This window comes from Vespa crabro, chromosome 1, assembly GCF_910589235.1.
Source record: "Vespa crabro chromosome 1, iyVesCrab1.2, whole genome shotgun sequence".
In the NCBI taxonomy this organism is placed as follows: Eukaryota; Metazoa; Arthropoda; class Insecta; order Hymenoptera; family Vespidae; genus Vespa; species Vespa crabro.
In genome coordinates, this window is record NC_060955.1 from 22,257,558 (window position 1) to 22,278,090 (window position 20,533).

At 29.8% G+C, this 20,533-nt stretch overlaps 2 protein-coding genes across 8 annotated transcripts in view; both read right to left on the reverse strand.

The window, feature by feature from the left end:
* The window catches only part of LOC124425222 (bumetanide-sensitive sodium-(potassium)-chloride cotransporter), a 14,892-nt gene extending 12,272 nt beyond the window's left edge, over positions 1 to 2,620 (reverse strand). The window contains exon 1 of one of the 2 annotated variants that reach the window (XM_046965308.1): positions 2,218 to 2,620. In XM_046965308.1, coding sequence (XP_046821264.1) covers positions 2,218 to 2,276 — 59 coding nt within the window. In that variant the 5' untranslated portion in view covers positions 2,277 to 2,620. Of the gene's footprint in view, positions 1 to 2,213 lie in introns of both variants that reach the window. The other variant, XM_046965357.1, reaches the window with a different exon arrangement.
* A 3,347-nt stretch (positions 2,621 to 5,967) lies between these two features.
* LOC124424450 (probable GPI-anchored adhesin-like protein PGA55) lies at positions 5,968 to 19,920 on the reverse strand. 6 transcript variants are annotated; one of them, XM_046963555.1, is made up of 12 exons: positions 19,614 to 19,920; positions 18,982 to 19,284; positions 15,999 to 16,197; positions 12,459 to 12,546; positions 9,661 to 11,548; positions 9,382 to 9,583; positions 9,174 to 9,281; positions 7,930 to 8,097; positions 7,476 to 7,718; positions 7,134 to 7,400; positions 6,390 to 6,704; positions 5,968 to 6,212 (listed from the first exon to the last, which is right to left on the reverse strand). In XM_046963555.1, the coding sequence occupies exons 4-12, from the start codon at positions 12,499 to 12,501 to the stop codon at positions 6,159 to 6,161; spliced, it is 3,288 nt and encodes a 1,095-aa protein (XP_046819511.1). In that variant the 5' UTR covers positions 12,502 to 12,546; positions 15,999 to 16,197; positions 18,982 to 19,284; positions 19,614 to 19,920; the 3' UTR covers positions 5,968 to 6,158. The 6 variants fall into 6 exon arrangements, with proteins under 6 accessions (XP_046819511.1, XP_046819502.1, XP_046819483.1 ...); XM_046963546.1 differs by lacking the exon at positions 15,999 to 16,197 and having other exon boundaries at positions 18,982 to 19,181; XM_046963527.1 differs by lacking the exon at positions 15,999 to 16,197 and having other exon boundaries at positions 18,982 to 19,234.
* Positions 19,921 to 20,533: the final 613 nt, after the last annotated feature.

The following is a 20,533-nucleotide window of genomic DNA, read 5'->3' on the forward strand; positions in this document are numbered from 1 at the left end:
TTACAGGGATCACATCTTTAGTAATAAATCTTTTAAGCTTTTTTCATCTCTTCTCTCTCTCTCTCTCTCTCTCTTTTATTCATTATATTCACATATGTATTATCACATGTGATACGTATTCGAAATATTCCTATATATGAAATATAATTCTATATATATGAAGATCGTTATCTTAGAAACCATATTTTGATATTATAAATTATACATAATCAACTTGACAATGGTAATTACGTATAATTAAATATATATATATATATATATATATATATATATATATATATATATATATATATATATATATATATGTCATCTACCATCGCTCGCATGAGAGAAAAAGAGAGAGGGAGAAAATGGGAAAACAGATCACGTGTGATAAGATAAGATGATCCGACTAATAATTATTATCCTATGCGACTCGGATAATAAACAAAAACGTAATAATTATTAGCATTATTAACATTCGGAAACGTTCGTTCACATAAACGAGTTATAAGTTAGATCCGTATTGTTTATATATACCTATTTATCATTGTAGATATTTACTAATCCCCTTTCTTTCTCTCTCACTCTGTCTCATGCTATCTATCAGATATATTAATCTATTTATCCTTTATCTCTGCCTCTCTTTATCATAAAAAAAATATCTAGTTAGGTGAGTAAAAATAATGCAAAAAAAAAAAAAAAAAAAGCAAAAATATGATTATATAAATCGTTGACGATATATAAGATGATAACTATGATTTGCGAAGGAACGAAACAAATTACGATTAAATGTATTATGTCATTTCAAATCATATACAAAGATATATATATATATATATAATATGTATAAACACACACACGTAAAATAGGATTTATTCTCTAAGTACTCATTATGTTCTAGTGTCTCTTGAGATTTTCAAATCATTAGGGAATAGTAAAATATATCTAACGAAGATTAAGAGACTCTGCCATGAAATCAAACTACCAAACTGAAATATATATATATATATATATATATATATAAATATAAATATAAATATCCATCTTGCCTTCCGAAAATTGAATTTCATTCTATATAGAATTAATTTAACATCGTGAGAAATGAGAAAATTAAAAAAAAAAAAAAAAAAAAAGAAAGAGAGAGAAAGAGGAAGAGAAAGATAGAGAGAAAGAGATAGATTAGGGATATGAATGAAAATTCAAAGAAAAACCGTGTAATATATCATGAAAAGCATTTATGATGCATGCATGCCATCGTGAAAAGAGAACTCGTAGAAATCTAAATTAATATTTCGCGTTCGTGGAACTATAGTTAGACGCCCTCGGTGTAAGAACGTATGTCAGTATATATATATATATATATATATATATACACACACACATACACCCTCGCACGTTTATACATATGTTACATATATATATATAAGCATAAATATACATACGCATATATTCAAAAGTACATATACATTCGTATATGTATGTATATAGACGTAAATCATTCCAATCGATATCAATTTCGAGGCATTATCGACATAAACGATCCCTACATTATCGACTTATTCGATTGAAAATCAAAAATTTTGGCGCCAATCATCCATTTTAATACATTATTTGAATCGAATACTGTTATATTTCTCTCTCTCTCTCTCTCTCTCTCACTCTCTCTCTCCGGAATCAGGACAGGAAGTGCGAGTAAGCAACGCTGAAACTCTTCAGGTTTACGACTGCATTTAAACGCGCGATCGGCACATACACATACTTATATACATATGTATGTATACACACAGTTTCTCTTTCTCTCTCTCTCGCTCGCTTTCTCTCTACGTGATTTTTCGAGGAGATTCTAAATAAAGAATGATACGCCTTCGAATTTCATCACCGCATTCGGATCATTTTTTATTATTAAATATATTTTGTCAATAATATATGTATATCAATACGATAATTGAGATTTTATAAGATCTTATATATGGGATTGAATTTATATGAGTGAGACAGAGAGATAGAGAGAATGTGAGAAATATTATAGAAGCAAGCAAAGAAAGAAAAAAAAAAAAAAAAAAAGAAAAGGAGAAATGTGTAAAAATGATGAACGTAAAAAGAAAATAAATGAAAATTAAGAAAAAAATTATTGCCGTGAAAATAATTGTGAAAAAGAAAAAAATATTTATATATATATATATATATATATACATATACATATATATATATATACATACATACATACATACATACATGTTTCGAATAGACAAGTATTTCAATTTTATATGCTCTTTCATATCAGAGAACTCCATTTTTCACCGACTAATTCCTTCGCACAATCTTTTGATTTTCTTTTATTCGTTTTCCTCTTTTTCCCTTACTCTCTTCTTTTTTGCTTTCTTTTCGGTTCTTTTCTTTTCTTTTTTCTTTTCTTTTTTGTATTTCGTATTTTTTTCTTTCGTCCCCTTCCTTTTTCTATCAAATTTTTACAATCGCTATACTCGCGAAATTTTTCTATCTTCACTTATATCGTTTTGCAACGTTTATAAATCTTTATAAAACAAAATTCTTCTTTCTATTCTCTCTCTCTCTCTCTCTCTCTCTCTCTCTTTATCTCTATCTCTTTCTCTTTCTCTCTGCCTTCATCTTTCTCTATGATACGAAAGAAAACGACTAAAGAGGAGCACGAACATCATACGAATATATATAGACGTATGTAGAGAATCATTACCACGTTTCTCGATGAGTTGTAATAATACTATACGTATATAGAGAGGAGCACAACAAAAAAAAAAAAAAAAAAAATAAAAGTAATTATCTAGGTGTGTGTTACCTCCGCATCGTTTTATTTCGTCGGTGCTGTAATAGGGATGGTGTGGGGAGGGGAAAAGGAGGGGTGGGGAGGGAAGAAAAAAAAACAAAACAAAACAAAACAAAAAAAAAAAAGAAAAAAAAGAAACAAAAAGAAATAGAAGAGGAAGAAAAATACATGATCTTGGAAAATGACAGATAAGAGAAGAAGCCGTCAGAGTAAATCATTAAAATCCATTCGTACGTTAACAATAGTATAGATAGAGTGATGTCGAATGAGTATTGTGATTTGTCTCTTGATACTGATAAGAAAACACCCTGGAATATTTTCGTTTTAATCCCAATTTGCATTATATACACGAACATATATAATATATATTTATGTAATATTTTTTGTTTTTTTTTTGTTTTTTTTTTATTTTTTTTTATTTTCTTTTCACAAATCTTTCGAAAATGTTTTAAGCGTGCAACGAAAGTGACGACGCGAGATCGAATGATTAATCCCGACGAGACGAGATGAAAAACAAATACAAGAAACGGAAAAGAAATAAATAAAAAGGAAAAACAAGCGGAGAGAAAAATTTCCTTCCGGTTTATACTTTTTTTTTTTTTTCGTTCTTTTTTCATAGGGGGGTGGGGCCGGCGAGGGGGGGGGGGGCCGGCGAGGGGGGGTGGGGCCGGCGAGGGGGGGCGGGTGGGTGGAGGAGGAGGGAGGCGGGGATCGTCATATCGTCATTCGTTTTCATTCTTTCTTTTCTTCTTTTTCCTTTTTCTCTTCCTTTCCTCTTTAATTTGTTCCTCGTTGAATCTCGAATTTACGTGTGATCAAATAAAGTGCAATGCACATATTAAAAGAATTCTTTAAAAGCCACGCCTAACGAGTACATATGTATATCTCGGGCTAACCTCTCAACGCAAACAATTATTCCTCGAATACGTTTATTTCCTTGACGATCGACGGATCGAACGAGCCCGGACCTCTCAAGATCGAACAGCCACGATCCAGTTCGAGCCAGTCCAAGCCAGACAACCCGGTAGACCACCTGGATAGCGGGCGGCCTTCCATGAAAGCTCTCTCTCTCCCTCTCTGTCACTCTATCTCTCTCTGTCTCTCTGTCTGTCTCTCTCTCTCTCTCTCTCTCTCTCTCCAACTAGTACCGTAGTCACTGGAACGAATGCGCGCCCTCTATAAGTTCACATCACTACATTCTAACTTATTCATAGATAATTTCAAAACATCGTTTCGACAATTAATTTACGAATAATTCCATTCGACGACAAGAGCTCTTTCCCAATTTTTTTTTTTTTTTTAATGTCAGACAGTTTTTTCTCTCTCTTTTTTTTTCTTTCTTCATTTCCTTTCCTTTCCTTTCTAATTTTTTGTTCCTCCGCTTTCTTTCCTTCCCTTTTTTTTTTCCTATCCTTTTCCTTTTTTCAATCCTCAATATTTTTTTTCTTTTTTTTTTTTTTTTCTTTTCTTTTCACCGAGTCAACACGCGGACTCGCTAAGCTACTCGGGTATAATAATCGCTATGGTATATTAAACACGTACAAGACTCATCAATCACTTTATAAAATGGTTAAGAAGACGGAAAGAATGATTAATTGAATGGAAGTAGCTGGAGGAATTGTTTAATATCGTTAAATTGAAGCTATAAGTGTTTTCATTGGGATGTAGATTAAAAAAAAAAAAAAAAAAAAGAACAAACAAGGAAAAAGGATATACATGTATATATTTATTTATATATATATACATGTGTGTGTATATATATATATATATATATGTATGTGTACAAATTTTATTGCAGGACACATTTTTTTTATAGAAAATAAGATTCTCACTCCATCTCGTGGTAAAATATTGAAACCATATGCTTATTCATGATTTTTAATGATATTGTTACCAACGATGATAACGACTACTTACCAACGAAGACAACGACCACTTACCGACAATTACTGGAACTATTTATCGACGAAGACAACCATCAGTTACCGACGCAATCATATTCATGGTTACAGTAATTATAATTTAAACCACTGAATAATATTGCGATGTTATTAATATTAAAATTAAAAACAAAAATTCAATCAACGTGCCTCTGCATTTCTTTATTATTTATGTACAATTATAGAGAGCAATGTGCTACGAATTGGGGATATACTTTATACACAGATAACAATAATAACAATAACAATAGTAACAACGAAAAAAAAAAAAAAAACAAAAGAAAAAAGAAAAATATATTCACATCGCAACGGCAATAAATTCGAAATGGCTTTTGCAATCTCTACGAGATAGTTTTAAAAAGAAAGAGAGCGCATCGTCTAGGATTACACAAGTAAGCTTCTTAAAATATGAAAAATTGTCGAATGCAAGAAAAACAACGGGTGTGAAGAATTAAAAACATTGGAACATTGAAACATTGAAAAACAGAGAAAAAAAAAAAGGATTAAATAAAATACATTTTGTGTCATTTCGCTTATAAATATGCTTCTCTACTTGTAGTATTCTTTATCTAATAAAAAAAAAAAAAAAAAAAAAAAAAAAGAAAAAGAAAAAGAAAGAAAGACAGAAAAAGAAAACAAAAGTTTAAAGCTGGTCGCATCAATTTTGTTTTTGTTATCTTTTTTTTCTTTCTTTCCTTTTTTTCTCTCTTTATTATTTTCTTTCTTTTTTTTTTTTTTTTTTTTTACTACTTGCTCAACAAATTTTTTTTCTTTCTCGACCTTGTTTCTATCATAATTAATAGAATACCTTAATACTGAATACTTCCACCAAAGAGAGATCGGTAAATCCTTATCAAAGCAGATAAAAAGATGTATTCATTGGAACGGCCGTAAGTAAAAAATATAACGCGATATAGATGAATCACGTGTATATATATGTGTGTATATACTTATATATATACGCGTATCTATGTATATATATATATATACATATATATATACATATATATATACATATATATATATGTATCTATGTGTATGTATATATATGTATATATATATATATATATATATATATATATATATATATATATATATATATGTATATATATATGCATAATAATGAATATCAACGAATGGTCCACATATCACAAGTATCATTCAGCCTTTCACTCGATCTTTGATTACCGATCGTTAGGTAACATTTAATACTCGTTAATTATCTATATTTGTTTCTTCGTATTTTTTTCTTTTCCTTTTTCTTTTCTTTACTCCAGTTAACTGGAATACAAAAAAAAAAAAAATGGTCGTCTGTCCTTATTTAATTTAACTACCAACAACGATAAAGATTACTATGAAATTATTAGTCTTAACATTCTTTTGTAACACTCGTCCTCCAATTTTTTAGACCGATAATAATTTATACTCCTCGTTTATGTTGATTCCAGCATACCTCCAGCAAGTTTGGTTGCATACAAATTCAAGGCCTTAAAAGAGAGAGATAGAGAGAGAAAGAAAAGGAGAGAAAATGATAATTTAAAAAAGTAAAAAAATTAAAAAAAAAGAAAAATGAAAAAGAAGTAATCATACAAGTCTAATGTTATAGTTAAAAAAAAAAAAATACAAATACATAAAAAAAAAAATGTTAAAATATTTATACACACCTTATATATAAAAGCATACTGTTCTTTAGTTTGCACAGCCCCAGCTCTATCTCTTCTTATCGTATAAACCACTCTTGGGACGTCTACCGTTCGTGTAATTTCATATTGCCTAATTCCCAGGTCTAATGCTATCAGTGTTCCTGTACGACCTGTACCAGGACTACAATGGACCACTATAGGTCCTGGACCACCTCTTTGAAGGGCTCTGCCTTCGAGAAGTACAGCAATAAGTCCTGCGCCGTCTGTTTGAACGCCACTGGCTGGCCATAAGTACCAAATATGGTATACTTCTCTGAATGTATTATTTTCTAAATTCTGCAAAAAAAAAAGAAAATAAAAAAAAATAATAAAAACCGATACAATTAATAATACCATAAATATAACTGAAACTGGTGATTATGAAAGTGATCTTATTGTGTCATTTGTAATATTTAAGAAAAGAAAAAAAAAAAAAAAGAAAGAAAGTTTGATCTCATAGGTCATAATTAAAATCATATTAAATTACATAAAATAATATTTAAAATTAAATTACTTAAAATATCTCAAGAATAAAGACATTTAATTTTTCTTTGTTTGTCTCGTTATGGAAACAAAAAAAAAAAAGTAATTTTTAAATAACTCAAACTCTTCCATCAAATGTCAAAATATCTCAGTATAAAAAATATACGTCTTACAAAAATCACTTTCTTAATCACATTGAATCGCATGTAAAAAATCTATTTTAATTTGATTTAAATGGATTACTTTTAAGTGTAACGTCGATATAGCATATTTCTCTTTGGTTTCTCGCTTCTTTAACGTCACTTGAAAATCACCGTACAATCTATGACAATCGGTCACCTCGGAAGGTGGTATATATTCGGTACACTTTTCAACCCCGTTTTCAAATAGATCAGTCAACATAATGATCACTTTGGATTGTTGTTCCCAAATCATACGCCAAAAATCGGTAACAGTCGTATCCAAAGGTGCTTGACAGGCAATGTAATATTTTGTCGCATTTTTAGGACCCTAAAAAAGATTTGTGAATTTATATATATATATATATATACATAATGGAAAATAGAATACAATAAATGAACTAACTCGAACGTAACTGGCATTGATGTATTCCGAAAGAGGATCATCGTTGAGTTTTTTCAACGGTACTCTACTTTCTGGAAGTGGTATTACATTCGCATATCTGTTCTTCACTTCAGCACCCAAAGGAAGTTCGTCCATCTTGGCGGAAACCTGGGGTATACTTAAAAATTCTTCGTTAATGGCATCGACGTCGTTTGAGAAAGAAGTAAGTCCAGTGAAATTTAATGGATGAGATGGAACTGCACTCTGTAAGTAAGTAAGTCGTTAAATAAGTAAATAAAACTTTAGAAATTACAACATTTTTATTCAACATATTTTGCAAATTTTTTTTATTATATTTCAAAAATTCAAACTAATAGTTTTTAATTTATGAACGTAATCAAATTTTTACAACGTTTGTAACACCGCGAATTTTATTATAATTTAATAAAATATATAAACGTTATAAAATACTTACTGAATCTTCAAAAGCAGGATTACCATAACTTCTTTTGGATGATCTAGCAAAACCTTTTCGTCTAACACTGTTATAAGCAGATACGCTGTCTAAACTATAGGCATCTAAAGATACAGGTCGACATCGTTCGCCATAATTGAATCTTGTTTGCCTTTTTCTCATAACGAACTGAAAAAATGGACACATTTATAATCCGCGAAAGATCAATAATATTCCTATATATATATTGATTATGTGTATGTATATAGCATCAATATGACCTTGTATTTATCGTAATCGGCATCACCGTTTTTGCGAGTGTTTTATCGTTTTAAACGTTTACCGAAAAGAAACGTGTAACATTGAAAAGATAGATAAGAAGTTAGAGATAGAATCATAGGAAAAAGAAGAGAATTTTTACATTAGCTAAATACCATGATCCATGTGAATCTATTCATAGATCTATGATAATTAAAAGTCATTTGAATATTTTCAAACGACTAACATTTAATTTAACAAATTTCATATTGTATGTATGTACATAAATAATTTATTAATCTAATTGAAAGTAATTCTAAAAAAAGTTTTTTTTTTTTTTTTCTAACATAAAACATTTTTACTATTATATTATATCAAGTCAGGCATGCACAATAATGGAAACGTAAAAGTACAATTATATTAAGTATGTCAATTAACTTAAATAATTAAAAAAAAAACACACAATAAAAAACATGAAATGATTGATAAAAAAATCATGATCCATAGATCATTCCATCTTTCTAATGACTAATGTCATGATCTTATAAATTTCACGATATAATATAATACCTTATTCTACGGATAATTTTATTCATAAATAATTAATTGATTTTTATTTGAATCTGTAATACCATTACTTTTTACCGAGTTGTCATATGTGTTAGATACTAGGTTTACGTATATATATATATATATATATATATATATATATACATAAAAAAAAAAATTTGTTCCATGACACCTAAAACGCAAGTAAACACAATGGTAAAGCTAATTTTTCAACGCGGATATTGCTACGTAACGAATTACTCATGACTAATGCCAGGTAAGGCAAGATACGAGTAGGCGTACAAACGAGGAAGACTTTCATGAACCTACGACGTAGCTGCTGCATCTTTATAAATCGAAACGTATCTCCTCTGTTTGGTAATGAGCGTAGTCGGTATCGCGAATAACAATTTTACGTTCTGTTCTTTCTTTGAATATATCAGATAAATCTCTCTTACCAGAAGGCCAGCGAGAAGAAGTAGACAAATGAATGCCACTGAAGAAACCACAACGACGGCTATTGCGTTGCTAGAATCTATTTCCTGTACTAATACGATACTGTGTATCTAAAAGGATAAATTTAATCAGATGATATAAAGATTAATAATATATATAAGAGATTTTAATGGGATATATTAAAGTACTAAGGTTGTCAGTTTAACTTACTGTTATTGGAAAATCTGATGGTACTGATGATTTGTACATATTTGGTAATATCTTAGTCATCGCAGCATCAAATTTACCATTTTCATCAACTACGTAAACGTATATGGTAAGAAAAGATCCTTCGGATGATGAATTATCTTTTGAGTTATCCGATTCGGTACACGGGTTCTTATGAAACTTAATTTGTTTCGCTAGAACGACTCTGTAAACATTATGACGATGCTAAATTTTGAAATAAACAATCGATATGATCGAAATTATACTTAGCAACATACTTACTTATCCAAACCATTAGACAATATATTAGCAAGAAATTGTTGAAGTTCTTGAAGATGTGGACAAACGTCATGCCTATTACCCTCAAGTATTACCCTAACCAGAGATGTAATTTCGTCTGGTGGTAATGTCTCCATGGTGGTGGCAACAGTAGTTGTAGGGATGCCTACTGCATCAACAGATTTCTTACCTAGTAACTTGTCGTCGGGTAACGTTGTAACAAACGTACTACTTGGAAGATCTAGGGTAACAACATTTACGAGTGGTGTTGCGTCTAAACTCTCGGTAATACTTTCGACACTGGTCATCATGTTATTTTCCGTATTGCTAAGTGTACTTCTAAGTGTACTGCTAGTGATAATCGCGTTTGGCGTAGGTGTAACAGGTAAAGTACGTTCAACCGAGGTCGATCTAGGCCACGATTCAATTTCCGACAAACTTCTTGTACTTTCTTTCGAATCGGAAACGTTGTTACTAATGTTGATATCGGTCTGTTCATGATTTATAGACAATGTCTCTTCGATAGCCAAAGTTGTCGTTGTTAAAGAGTTTCTACCGTTTTCTGTTAATGTAACAAATTTGTATTCAACAGTACTACCAGGATAAAACGAGGAACTACTAGTCGTTGGATTAACGGAAGATTGATCAGATGATTCGATCGTAGTTTCCGTAGAAAAATCATTATCAATATCAGTAATAAGAGTCGAATAATAATCATCTGTAAGAGTTGATTTAGTAATTGGATTTTCGGTAGTTTTCGTATCTAATATGGAGGAATCAATGGGAACGACGGTAGTAGTCATTGATACGATTGTATTTGAATTAGTACTTTCAGTTATACCGTTTCCTGTTAAATCGTTAGAATCATCAATCTTCGATTGAACGTAAGGGAACAATGTTCCTGTTGTCAGAGTCCCAATTGTGGGAGTTCCAATAGATGAAGATTCGGTTGATGTGCTGCTGCTGCTGCTACTACTGCTGCTACTGCTACTGCTACTGCTACTGCTACTGCTGATGCTACTGCTGGTGCTACTGCTGCTGGTGCTACTTGACGAAGATAACGAACTGGTAGACTCGATTGTTAAATTATTTATAGTATTATAACTACTTCCGAATACTCCTGATTGTTGAATACTATTCTCTAAAACAACCGAAGACTCGGTTACTATTGGCTTTTTTTCAGAATCCTTTCGACCAATCGTGTTCTCGTAAATCGATGCATCTCTCGTTGTCGTAGCAACGGTTAAATTAGTTTTACTCAACTCCAACAATTTCTTTTCGATAATTACGTTGGATATGGATGACGACGACGACGACGACGACGACGATGATACAACAGGTAACATTGTTACTGGAACGTTCGTTGTTGATTTAGTTTCATTCAAAGTCATTGAAACATTTTTAACATTGTCTACATTTTTTATTTCCTCAATATATTTATCTATATTTAGCTTTTCCATTCGATCGAACGATCCTAATTCATTGTCCAAAAATGGAGATGACGAAGTAGACTCGATCGTAGTCGTTGTGATACTGCTAATATTATCTGAATCTTCAACTACATCTTTATTCGTTTCGTTGATCACCGTAGAAATCGTCGTTTGCGTTTTTTCTTCTTCTTCTTCTCCTTCTTTTTTCTCTTCTTTCGATACTTTCTTCTTATGATCTTCATCCTCGAGATCAAGTAATTTCAAACCTTTTGCTTTCAAATCACCGCCGTTTTCTTCTTCCTCTTCTTCTTCTTCTTCTTCTATTTCTTGATTGACTTTAACTGGATTGGCTACAACCAATGACGATGATTCCAAATCGTCATTTTTATTCGACAGTTCAATAAACTTTTCTGATACGTTCGATGTCGTCACTCCACCAGCGAGGACCAATAAAATAGCTCCTAAGATATCGTTGAAGAGAATCATTTACATAGATATTTTTCTTTAACATTTTCTTTAATTCATTTCACCTACATATCTATATCGTTAATGTGTATATCGGGTTTTCAATTAATATATTATCAAATTAATTCATTTAATTACTCTCAATCTATTTACATATGCACGTTTATTAATCTCTTCAAGTTAATCAATTCCTAATCCCTACGTTTATATTATTCATAATTCTTTTTATATATATGTATATATATATATATATTTTTTATCAGAATATAAATCAAGTCAGTAATTTCTAGTTAAAATGAAGAAATAAAAAAAAAAATAATATAAAAAAAAAAAAAAACATGTAAGCAAATTTTTTTTCAAGTGTACAAATTTTTTGTAACCATCATCAATACTGTTTTTTATACCACTATCGATACTCCTTATTATTATTAAATTTGATTTTTATTTTGATTTTTACCTCTTCCCTAAATACAAGTTAATTAGCTATGATGAAAGAAAAAGTATCGGAGACAAATGTTTCCATGAGATTTGTTTTTTCAAGGTGATACGATAAAACTATCGAATCGTGAGAATATAGACAAGCTAAGAAGAGTTTAACGGATCTAAAAACCGGTTTTACGGGAATATCGCTTGCTCGGCTTTTCGTCGTCGCGAACTATGTACTTACGTAGTATCATCATCATCATCATCATCATCATCATCATAATCATCATCATCGTGAACATAAATTTATCTTTTATTTTTTTCCTTTTTTATTTTTTATTTTTCTCCTTCCTTTCGTTTCCTAATTCCCACGATTACTCGAGACTAACACGATTATATTAAAAAGTACATACATACATACATACATATATACATATATACATACATACATACATACGTACATACAGAATAAATTCAACTCACCTAAACATACTCTCAGCAACAAACACGACGTTACTTCGTACATCTTCCTTTTGATCGGTAACTACACCCGACACTTTTTCTATTGAATCTGAAATAAAAACTTCGAATTAAATATATTAAATCATCAAGATAACATTAATTAAGATAAATAAATAAAATCCAATGACAACAATTGTATAATTATTTTTATATGATAAAAGATAAATTAGATATATATATTTATTAAAAAAAAAAAAAAAACTGGTTTGAAAGATCTATTAAAAATTTATTACAAAAAAGAAAAAGCATTTTATTTTTTTAACTTTCTCAATTAATTAGTTCAATATATGTATACGATATTAAAAATATATAAATAAGATAATAAATATATTATGTGTAAACGATTGTAATAACATATCTACATAATATATATATATATATATATATATATATATATATATATATATATATATATAGAGAGAGAGAGAGAGAGAAAGAGAGAAAAGGAGGGGAAAAAACGACGTCGTCATCTTTCGAGCACACATCAAGCAAAGGAGGTCAATCGCAATGCTCGTCAATTGGATTATCACGAGTTAGGTCTCTGCCGGCACATTACTTCCCGCACCCTCACGAAAAATAACCGAGCTTGAATTCGAATTGAATCAGAAATAAGTGAGTTAGCGAGCTTTCTCGGTAACGTCGTTACTTATTTTTCTTCGTACTTTAAATGGAAAAAGAAGAAGAAAAAAAAAAAAAAGGAAAATAAAAAAAGAAAAGAAAAACTACGTAATTCAATTTGTTTCTCAAATATGGAAATGAAAATTATTATTATTCTTTTTTTGTTTACTTTACTTGTTTAATCAGTAAAGATATATATATATATATATATATATATATATATATATATATATATGTATAATATATATAATCAAATAAGAGATTTGATTTTTAAAAAATATAAATGATTAAACAGAAGTATTGTTTGAAGTAATACAATGTCTAAGTTATTATTTAATATTTCTTTTGTGCTCATTTTGAAAATGTAAAAGATTAATATAATTCTGTTGAAAAGAAATATCTAGGAGGAAAAAAAAAGAACGAGAAAAAAGAAATAATAGAATGTAGAATTTACACGAGGAAGAGATAAAAGATAGATTCGTGAATCGCAAACTACTATCGTGAAAGCGTGAAGAAGCTACAGTATGAATAATTGCGAAAGCGTATGAAGAACGAAAGAACGCTAACAACTGTGAACGTGCATAGTTTAAAAAAAATATAATTTACTATATGTATACTGTCTTGAAAAAAAAAAAAAAAAAAAAAAAATCCTTTTAATTAAAAAAACATGAAATCAATATCTCGAGATATTATCGATATATCGTACCATTATCGATTATTATTACGAATATATCGATCTTTTATCATTTCTTAAAGAGAATAGACCAAAAGTTCCTCAATGAATTTTAATAAATCATCAATTACTTTTTCTCGAAGCTTTTTAAACTCGTATATCTGGTTGAACTTTTGATTTTACCGAATCAGTAAAAAAAAATCTAACCTAAAAATTCTTTATATTGTAAAAACTATCTTTCAGCATATTGTGCATTTGTGTAATAAAATTAAACGCGTCGATTTATATCGATATAATTATGAATACATCGATTATTATTAATATGATAAAAGGAATAAAAAATTTTCATTTTATCGAAATGAATAAAATTTTGTTAAAGATTTATGTCTAAATAATTTTTTCGTAATAATGTTCATTGTTGTATACATTTTTTAAAGATAATTTATATACACACATATTATATATAATGCATTTTTGAAGTAGTATCGATTCAATAGAAACGAAAACATCGAAAGATTTGTTTCATTCCTTTCTCTCTTTCTCTCTCTCTCTCTCTCTCTCTCTCTCTCTCTCGAAATAATTCTCTCGTTGTCCGACCAGCCAACGTAATTTCAAGCCATTATTTCATGAAGAACGTTCCATTGCGAGAGAAGCAAGTAACAAATACGGGCGGCCTTCTATCGATCGAATTTAATTCTCTTGCTTTGAATCGATAAAGTCTCTGACAATGAGACTCATTCAAGAAATCATTTTGAAATGATAACTTATACAAAATATGTTACTATTTTTCGATGTTCCTTCTCTTTTTTTGTTTTTTTCTTCCACTCCGAACAACACTTGACACAAACTACAACATTTATTTATAATGTTCAAAATCGATCTAACGATTTATCAATTATCTCGAATCATCACATCGAAAAAAATATCATTATTTCGATAATATACCTAATTCGATAACATTAATTAATATGATTAGAATATAAAATATGAAGGAAGAAAAAATAAGTAAATAGAAATTTTTGCCTTTGTTTCTTTTTTTTTTTTTTTTTTTGTATTTATATAAAAAAGAATAAATAATAAAAAATGATATTCCTTCAACTTTTAATATAATTCATTTTCATTATTACCAGCACGCTTGCAAATAACAATTATGTTTAATCATAAATATTAGTAAATAAAATAGAAAAATTTATAGATATTTTTATTTTTGTTGTCAAGTTTATAGTTTTACAATATGAAAAAAAAAATTAACCTATAAATCTCGAAAAAGACATTATATTAATTTATATTATATATATATATATATATATATATATATATATATATATATATAAACTCTTGAAAACTTTCGTTTTTCATTAAACGCAACTATACCAGCTCCTATTTCCTTTGAATACCTAAAAGATAACTTAAGACAAAGCGAAATTGTTCGTAGACAAAGAAACGAGAAGTTATTACGAGACCTTTGCCTTTCACGAGGAGAACGAAAGTTCCTCTGTATCTTAGCAAATTATTCTCACGATAACGTCAACACACACACACACAACATGTTCATACATAATACAGGACTCGAAGTTCGAGTTCCCACGCTTCGATAAGTCTGTCAATTAAAAAAGTAAAAAATAAAAATTAAAAAAAAAAAAAAATACAAATAAAGATATATATATATATATATATATACACACTATACATTTATACATACATTCGTACGTATACAATTCAATTCGAATTTCCACGCTTTGATAAATTTCTCGATTAAAAAAATAGAAAAAGAGAAAGAAAATACAAACCCACACACACACATACACACACATATACGTTCATATATGCAAAACTTGATCTGAGTTTTTACGCTTCGTTAAATCTTTCGATTAGAAAAAAAGGAAAAAAGAAAGAGACAGAGAGAAATGAAAAAAAAAAAAAGAAAAAGAAAAAAAATAACCATCACCCCCACACATATAACATATTCGTATATACACAACTTGATTCGTGTTTTCACACTTCAATGAATCTCTCTATTAAAAAAGTGAAAAGAAATTTTTAAAAAATATAAATAAGAATAAAAATAAAAGTAAATAATAATAATAATAATAACAATAATAATAACAATAATAATAATAATAATAATAACAATAATAATAATAATAATAATAATAATAATAATAATAATAATAATAATAATAATAATAATAATTTTTGGATAAGCTAACCAATTCGAGCTACGCCTTCTTCCGATTGTAATAGACGCGTGCGCTCTAGTTTATAGTTGAACGCGTTCTCGCTTTCACTCACTCGTCATCGCGTCCTCGTCCTCATCGTCGCCGTCGTCGTCGTCGTCCTCGTCATCATCGTCGCCGTCGTTGTCGTCGTCCTCGTCATCATCGTCGTCGTCGATTGTCCTCGTGAATACTCGTGAATGATCGAGATTTATAAACATGTACGAAACAAAGTACAGAGCAGCAACCTTAGATTTACACTTTAGATTACAAGCGTGTAAAACTAAACCGTATAAATCAAGACTAATATTAGTCTAGAGAGAATCAAAAGGATCTCTCTCTCTCTCTCTATATATATATATATATATATATATATATATATATGAATGTAACATATACGGTGAACCAGATAAAGTGTTACAAGCTGTTCTCTCTAACCATTAGAGATAATGACTGGTTTATATGTGCGATTGTTATTTCTAATTATAAGATAAACAAATCAATCCTTTTATTAATGCGATTAAATAAAAATGGAGAGAGAAAAATCATCAGATATTTTTTTTTTGCTCCTGAAAATATTTGTCACCGGAATTCTCATTCGCCACGCTCATTTCTTTCCTTTTTTATTTTCTTTTTTTCTTTTTTGGAACGACATAAAAATTCGTGATTACGTGTTCTTACGTTCATCTCACTTTTCATTTGTAAAATAATACCACGAAATATTTTGATTTCTTCTTTTTTTTTTTTGTTTTTTTTTTATCAGATAACCGAAACTGTTTTCTTTTTTTATCGAGGAAAAAAGAAACAAAAAGAATGAAAGAAATGAAGAGAAAATAAAAGAAAAATAAAATGTCACTTTGTATAAAATATCAATGAATAGATAATGAAAATCTAATATAAGAACATCCTTCTCATACGAAGGACTGCAAATAGTCTTTGTTCTCTTTCTCGTTGAAAGACCAACAAGCGACTATGACTCGTGTAATGGTATTAAATGTCAGGTCAAGAGAGTGGCTTGGTTGATCGGTTTTATAGTCGCAGCAGGCAACCACTCTCTCTCTCTCTCTTTCTTTTTATCTCTCTCTTCATCTCGAACTGCATGCAGCATAACACGGCACACCTACGCTCGTTTATCCGTTGCTCTCTCTCTCTCTCTCTCTCTCTCTCTCTCTCTCTCTCTCTCTCTCTCTCTCTCTCTCTCTCTCTCTCTCTCTCTCTCTCTTTTTGACTTATTCAAAAATATAATAGAGAAATAAAACAATCAAATCAAGAAATTTGTCCAATAAATACAAGTTATGATTCATAAGCGTCATTATCACGTGATTTTAAAAATCGATTACTCTTATTCGATAACTTTTTTAGGTTAATGTTCTTTTTTTTTTTTTTTTATTTTCAAATTGTAAAACTATACGTGATCTAATGGTACAAGTCTACAAATTATCGAAAATAATTAACTCATTTTTTAAATCATCTAACAACATAAGCCCTGATCTCTTTTTTTTTTTTTATTTATTTATTTATCTTCTTATCTTTTATATTATTTATTATTTTTTTTTTTTTTTTTTACAACAAAGATGGAACGTATCGAACTACTTACCACTATTGCTACCGAGAACCAATACATATATATATGTCACGTAAAAAGATAAGATAACACGAGTAGCAACGTAAAATCGTTTTAATTACAATTCCATACCTTTCTGTCGATGATTAAATACAAGAAAAAATAAAATAAAAAAAAAAAAAAACAGCAAACAAACAAACAAAATATATATATATATATATAAAAGAACGAAAAACTAATTATCGAGGTTATTCGTACGAACAGATTTGCACGTCTTCACGAATTAGCGTATCTAAACGAATAATTTAACCTAAATTACAAAAAGATGATTTTAAAGAGAGTCTAGAGATATCGTAAATATCTTCTCTCGAACTATGTAACTATGAAACACAAAAAACTATTGCTAACTTGCTGACGAAGTCGTTCGACTTATTTCTCCTTTGATCGCATCTTTCAGGATTTCATGTTACACAAAAGACGATTCTAAGGCTTTTTTTTTTTTACTTAATACTTTCTAAGGATTCGGGCTACGGCGCGAATATATATATCATCCTACAATAATATTCTAATAGTGCAAGTTTCGTATCATCGTAATATATAAATGTTATATATTATATATAAAATGTTATAATTATAATATATATATATATATATTGTTATATATTACATATTACATGTATTATATACAATACATAATATTGTGTGTATGTCTTCAGTGAAAAAAAAAAGAAAAAAAAAAAAAAATCGAATTATTCGATTATCCATTTATTAAAAATTATTGCCAAATTTTGACCTGAATAAATGCCTTCATAAAAACAAAAATCAAATTGTTCGATTGCCATTAATTTCATAACTGTATACTTTTTATATGTATGTGTCCGTATGTGTGTCCGTACATATAATATATATATATATATATATAGTACTGACGAAATTTCTAAAAAGAAGTCGGACATGAAATAGAAACTTAACATTTTGAAATGCTAAGAAAAACAATATATATATATATATATATATATATATATATATATATATATATATATACATAGTATGTACGTATATATATATATACACACCACACACGCAACTCGTATATATATAAGTGGTGTTCGAATGTAACGATATCGTACCGTTAACAATACCATTTGCCGCTTAAGCAACAAAATAGACGTGTAACACTTCTTTCCGATTGATCGATCGATCGATCGGTCGGTCGATCGATCGATCAATCGTGGGGGTGAGAGGGTGGGAGGAAGAAGGAGAAGGACAGAGAGAGAGAGAGAGAGAGAGAGAGAGAGAGAGAGAGGAAGAGACAAAGAGAGACTATGATCAAGGAGAACACGTTTCTCACTGAACAGGATCGCAAATAGATCTGATCGTAAGGAAAAGATAAATTATTTTGGTTTTACCTACCACGAATAAATCCGTCGAAATTCGTCTGGATTGTTGTCGTCGTCTTTGTCGACGTCGTGTCGAACTAGGCGGAAACACCAAGTCCGCATTATCGTCCTCCTCTCTTTCTTTCTTTCTCTATCGCCCTATCTCACTCTCTCCCTCTCTCTCTCTCTCTTTCTCTCTTGTCTTTCCTTGCTCCTCTCTCTACCGTTTCTATTCTGTACCTTTCTTATTACATGTACGTCTCAAGTAACACGTTACGTCTAAGAAACTAAATAGAGAACACTCTCAACTAGTTCTATCTCTCTCACTTCGTTTCGTCTTTCCAAAAAAAAAGAAAAAAAAAGAAAAAAAAAAAAAGGAAAGAAAAAAAATCGAGAAAAAAAATTCGTTAGATTTTTTGAAGAGAAAAATTTTCGAGAGAGAGAGACAGAGAGAGAGAGAGAGAAAGAGAGAGAAAGAGAAAGAGAAAGAGAGAGAGAAACAAAATTTAGTATTAGATTTTTCTTAAAAGAATACACCACAACACACGGTACCCATGACGACGACGAGGAGCGTTCTTTCTCTCTTTCTCTCCTTCTCTCTCTCTCTTTCTCTCTTTCTTTTTTCTTTCTCTCACTCTCTCTCTCTCTCTCTCTCTTGGCACTTACGTGTTCTTCGTCTCGCGCGGTTTAACACGCGCGCGCGCGTGCGCCCGCGTACACGTACCCCAACATTACTCGAGTACGCTTTTATAAGTATAATGTTAACAAGATTGATTATTTATTTATTATGATAATCTTTTCTCTCTTTCTCTCTCTCCCTTCTTGCGTCTTTCTTTTTCGTTTATTCAACACCTTCTCTTTCTTTTTATTTCGCTCGCGACATATGTCCCATGTAAGAAATAACTAAGGCGAAAACGTGATAACGGAAAAGCATGAGACAACCAATCCCGACGACAGCTAACGCTGAACTGTCGTGACTGGCTGCGTCTCCCTTTCGCGGGATAGTCGTGCGCATCATCGTAGCGGCCATCTTCTGATTGGTTGAAATTAAATTCAAGCGGTGTATCACGTACCCGCGAATTTTAAACATCTCGTTTACTGTTAAAACCTTTTTATGGGATCTATCTTCGATTTCTTTTGCATTTTTCATGTTATTATAATATTAATGGTATTATTCATATATTATATATATAGTGTAGTTTAGTATATTGTATATATGCATTAAGGCAGTATATATAATACATTGGTATATAATATAGTATAGTGTAGAATATGTATATACTATTAATGTCATTATATTTAAAGGGATTCTTAATATATATATATAAATTGGATTAAAGTTAAATTAAATTCAAGATCGATAGAATTCAAATTGAATTAAATTATGATGTATTTAGATGATCAATAAGGTCGAGGTTAATTTCGATCTGTAAATAAAATCAATGAGGCACGTTCGTCAATTAGGATTCAGTAATTTGGGGAGTGGCAATCTCCAAATTATTATGAGAGGGGCGTGCCTTTAACTTTATATATATAGTAATCATACGCAATGAAACTATTTTTTTTTGATAACAGCACTTAAGTTT

Bases quoted from the DNA above. Each gene is read 5' to 3' on its own strand.
- LOC124424450 (XM_046963564.1), bottom strand. From the start codon at position 12,501: ATGTACGAAGTAACGTCGTGTTTGTTGCTGAGAGTATGTTTAG. The intron at 9,584-9,660 runs GTAAGTATGTTG...TAATGTTTACAG, and splicing joins TTGTCTAATGGTTTGGATAA to AGTCGTTCTAGCGAAACAAA. The intron at 8,098-9,173 runs GTAAGAGAGATT...CCATTTTTTCAG, and splicing joins TTCTTCTCGCTGGCCTTCTG to TTCGTTATGAGAAAAAGGCA.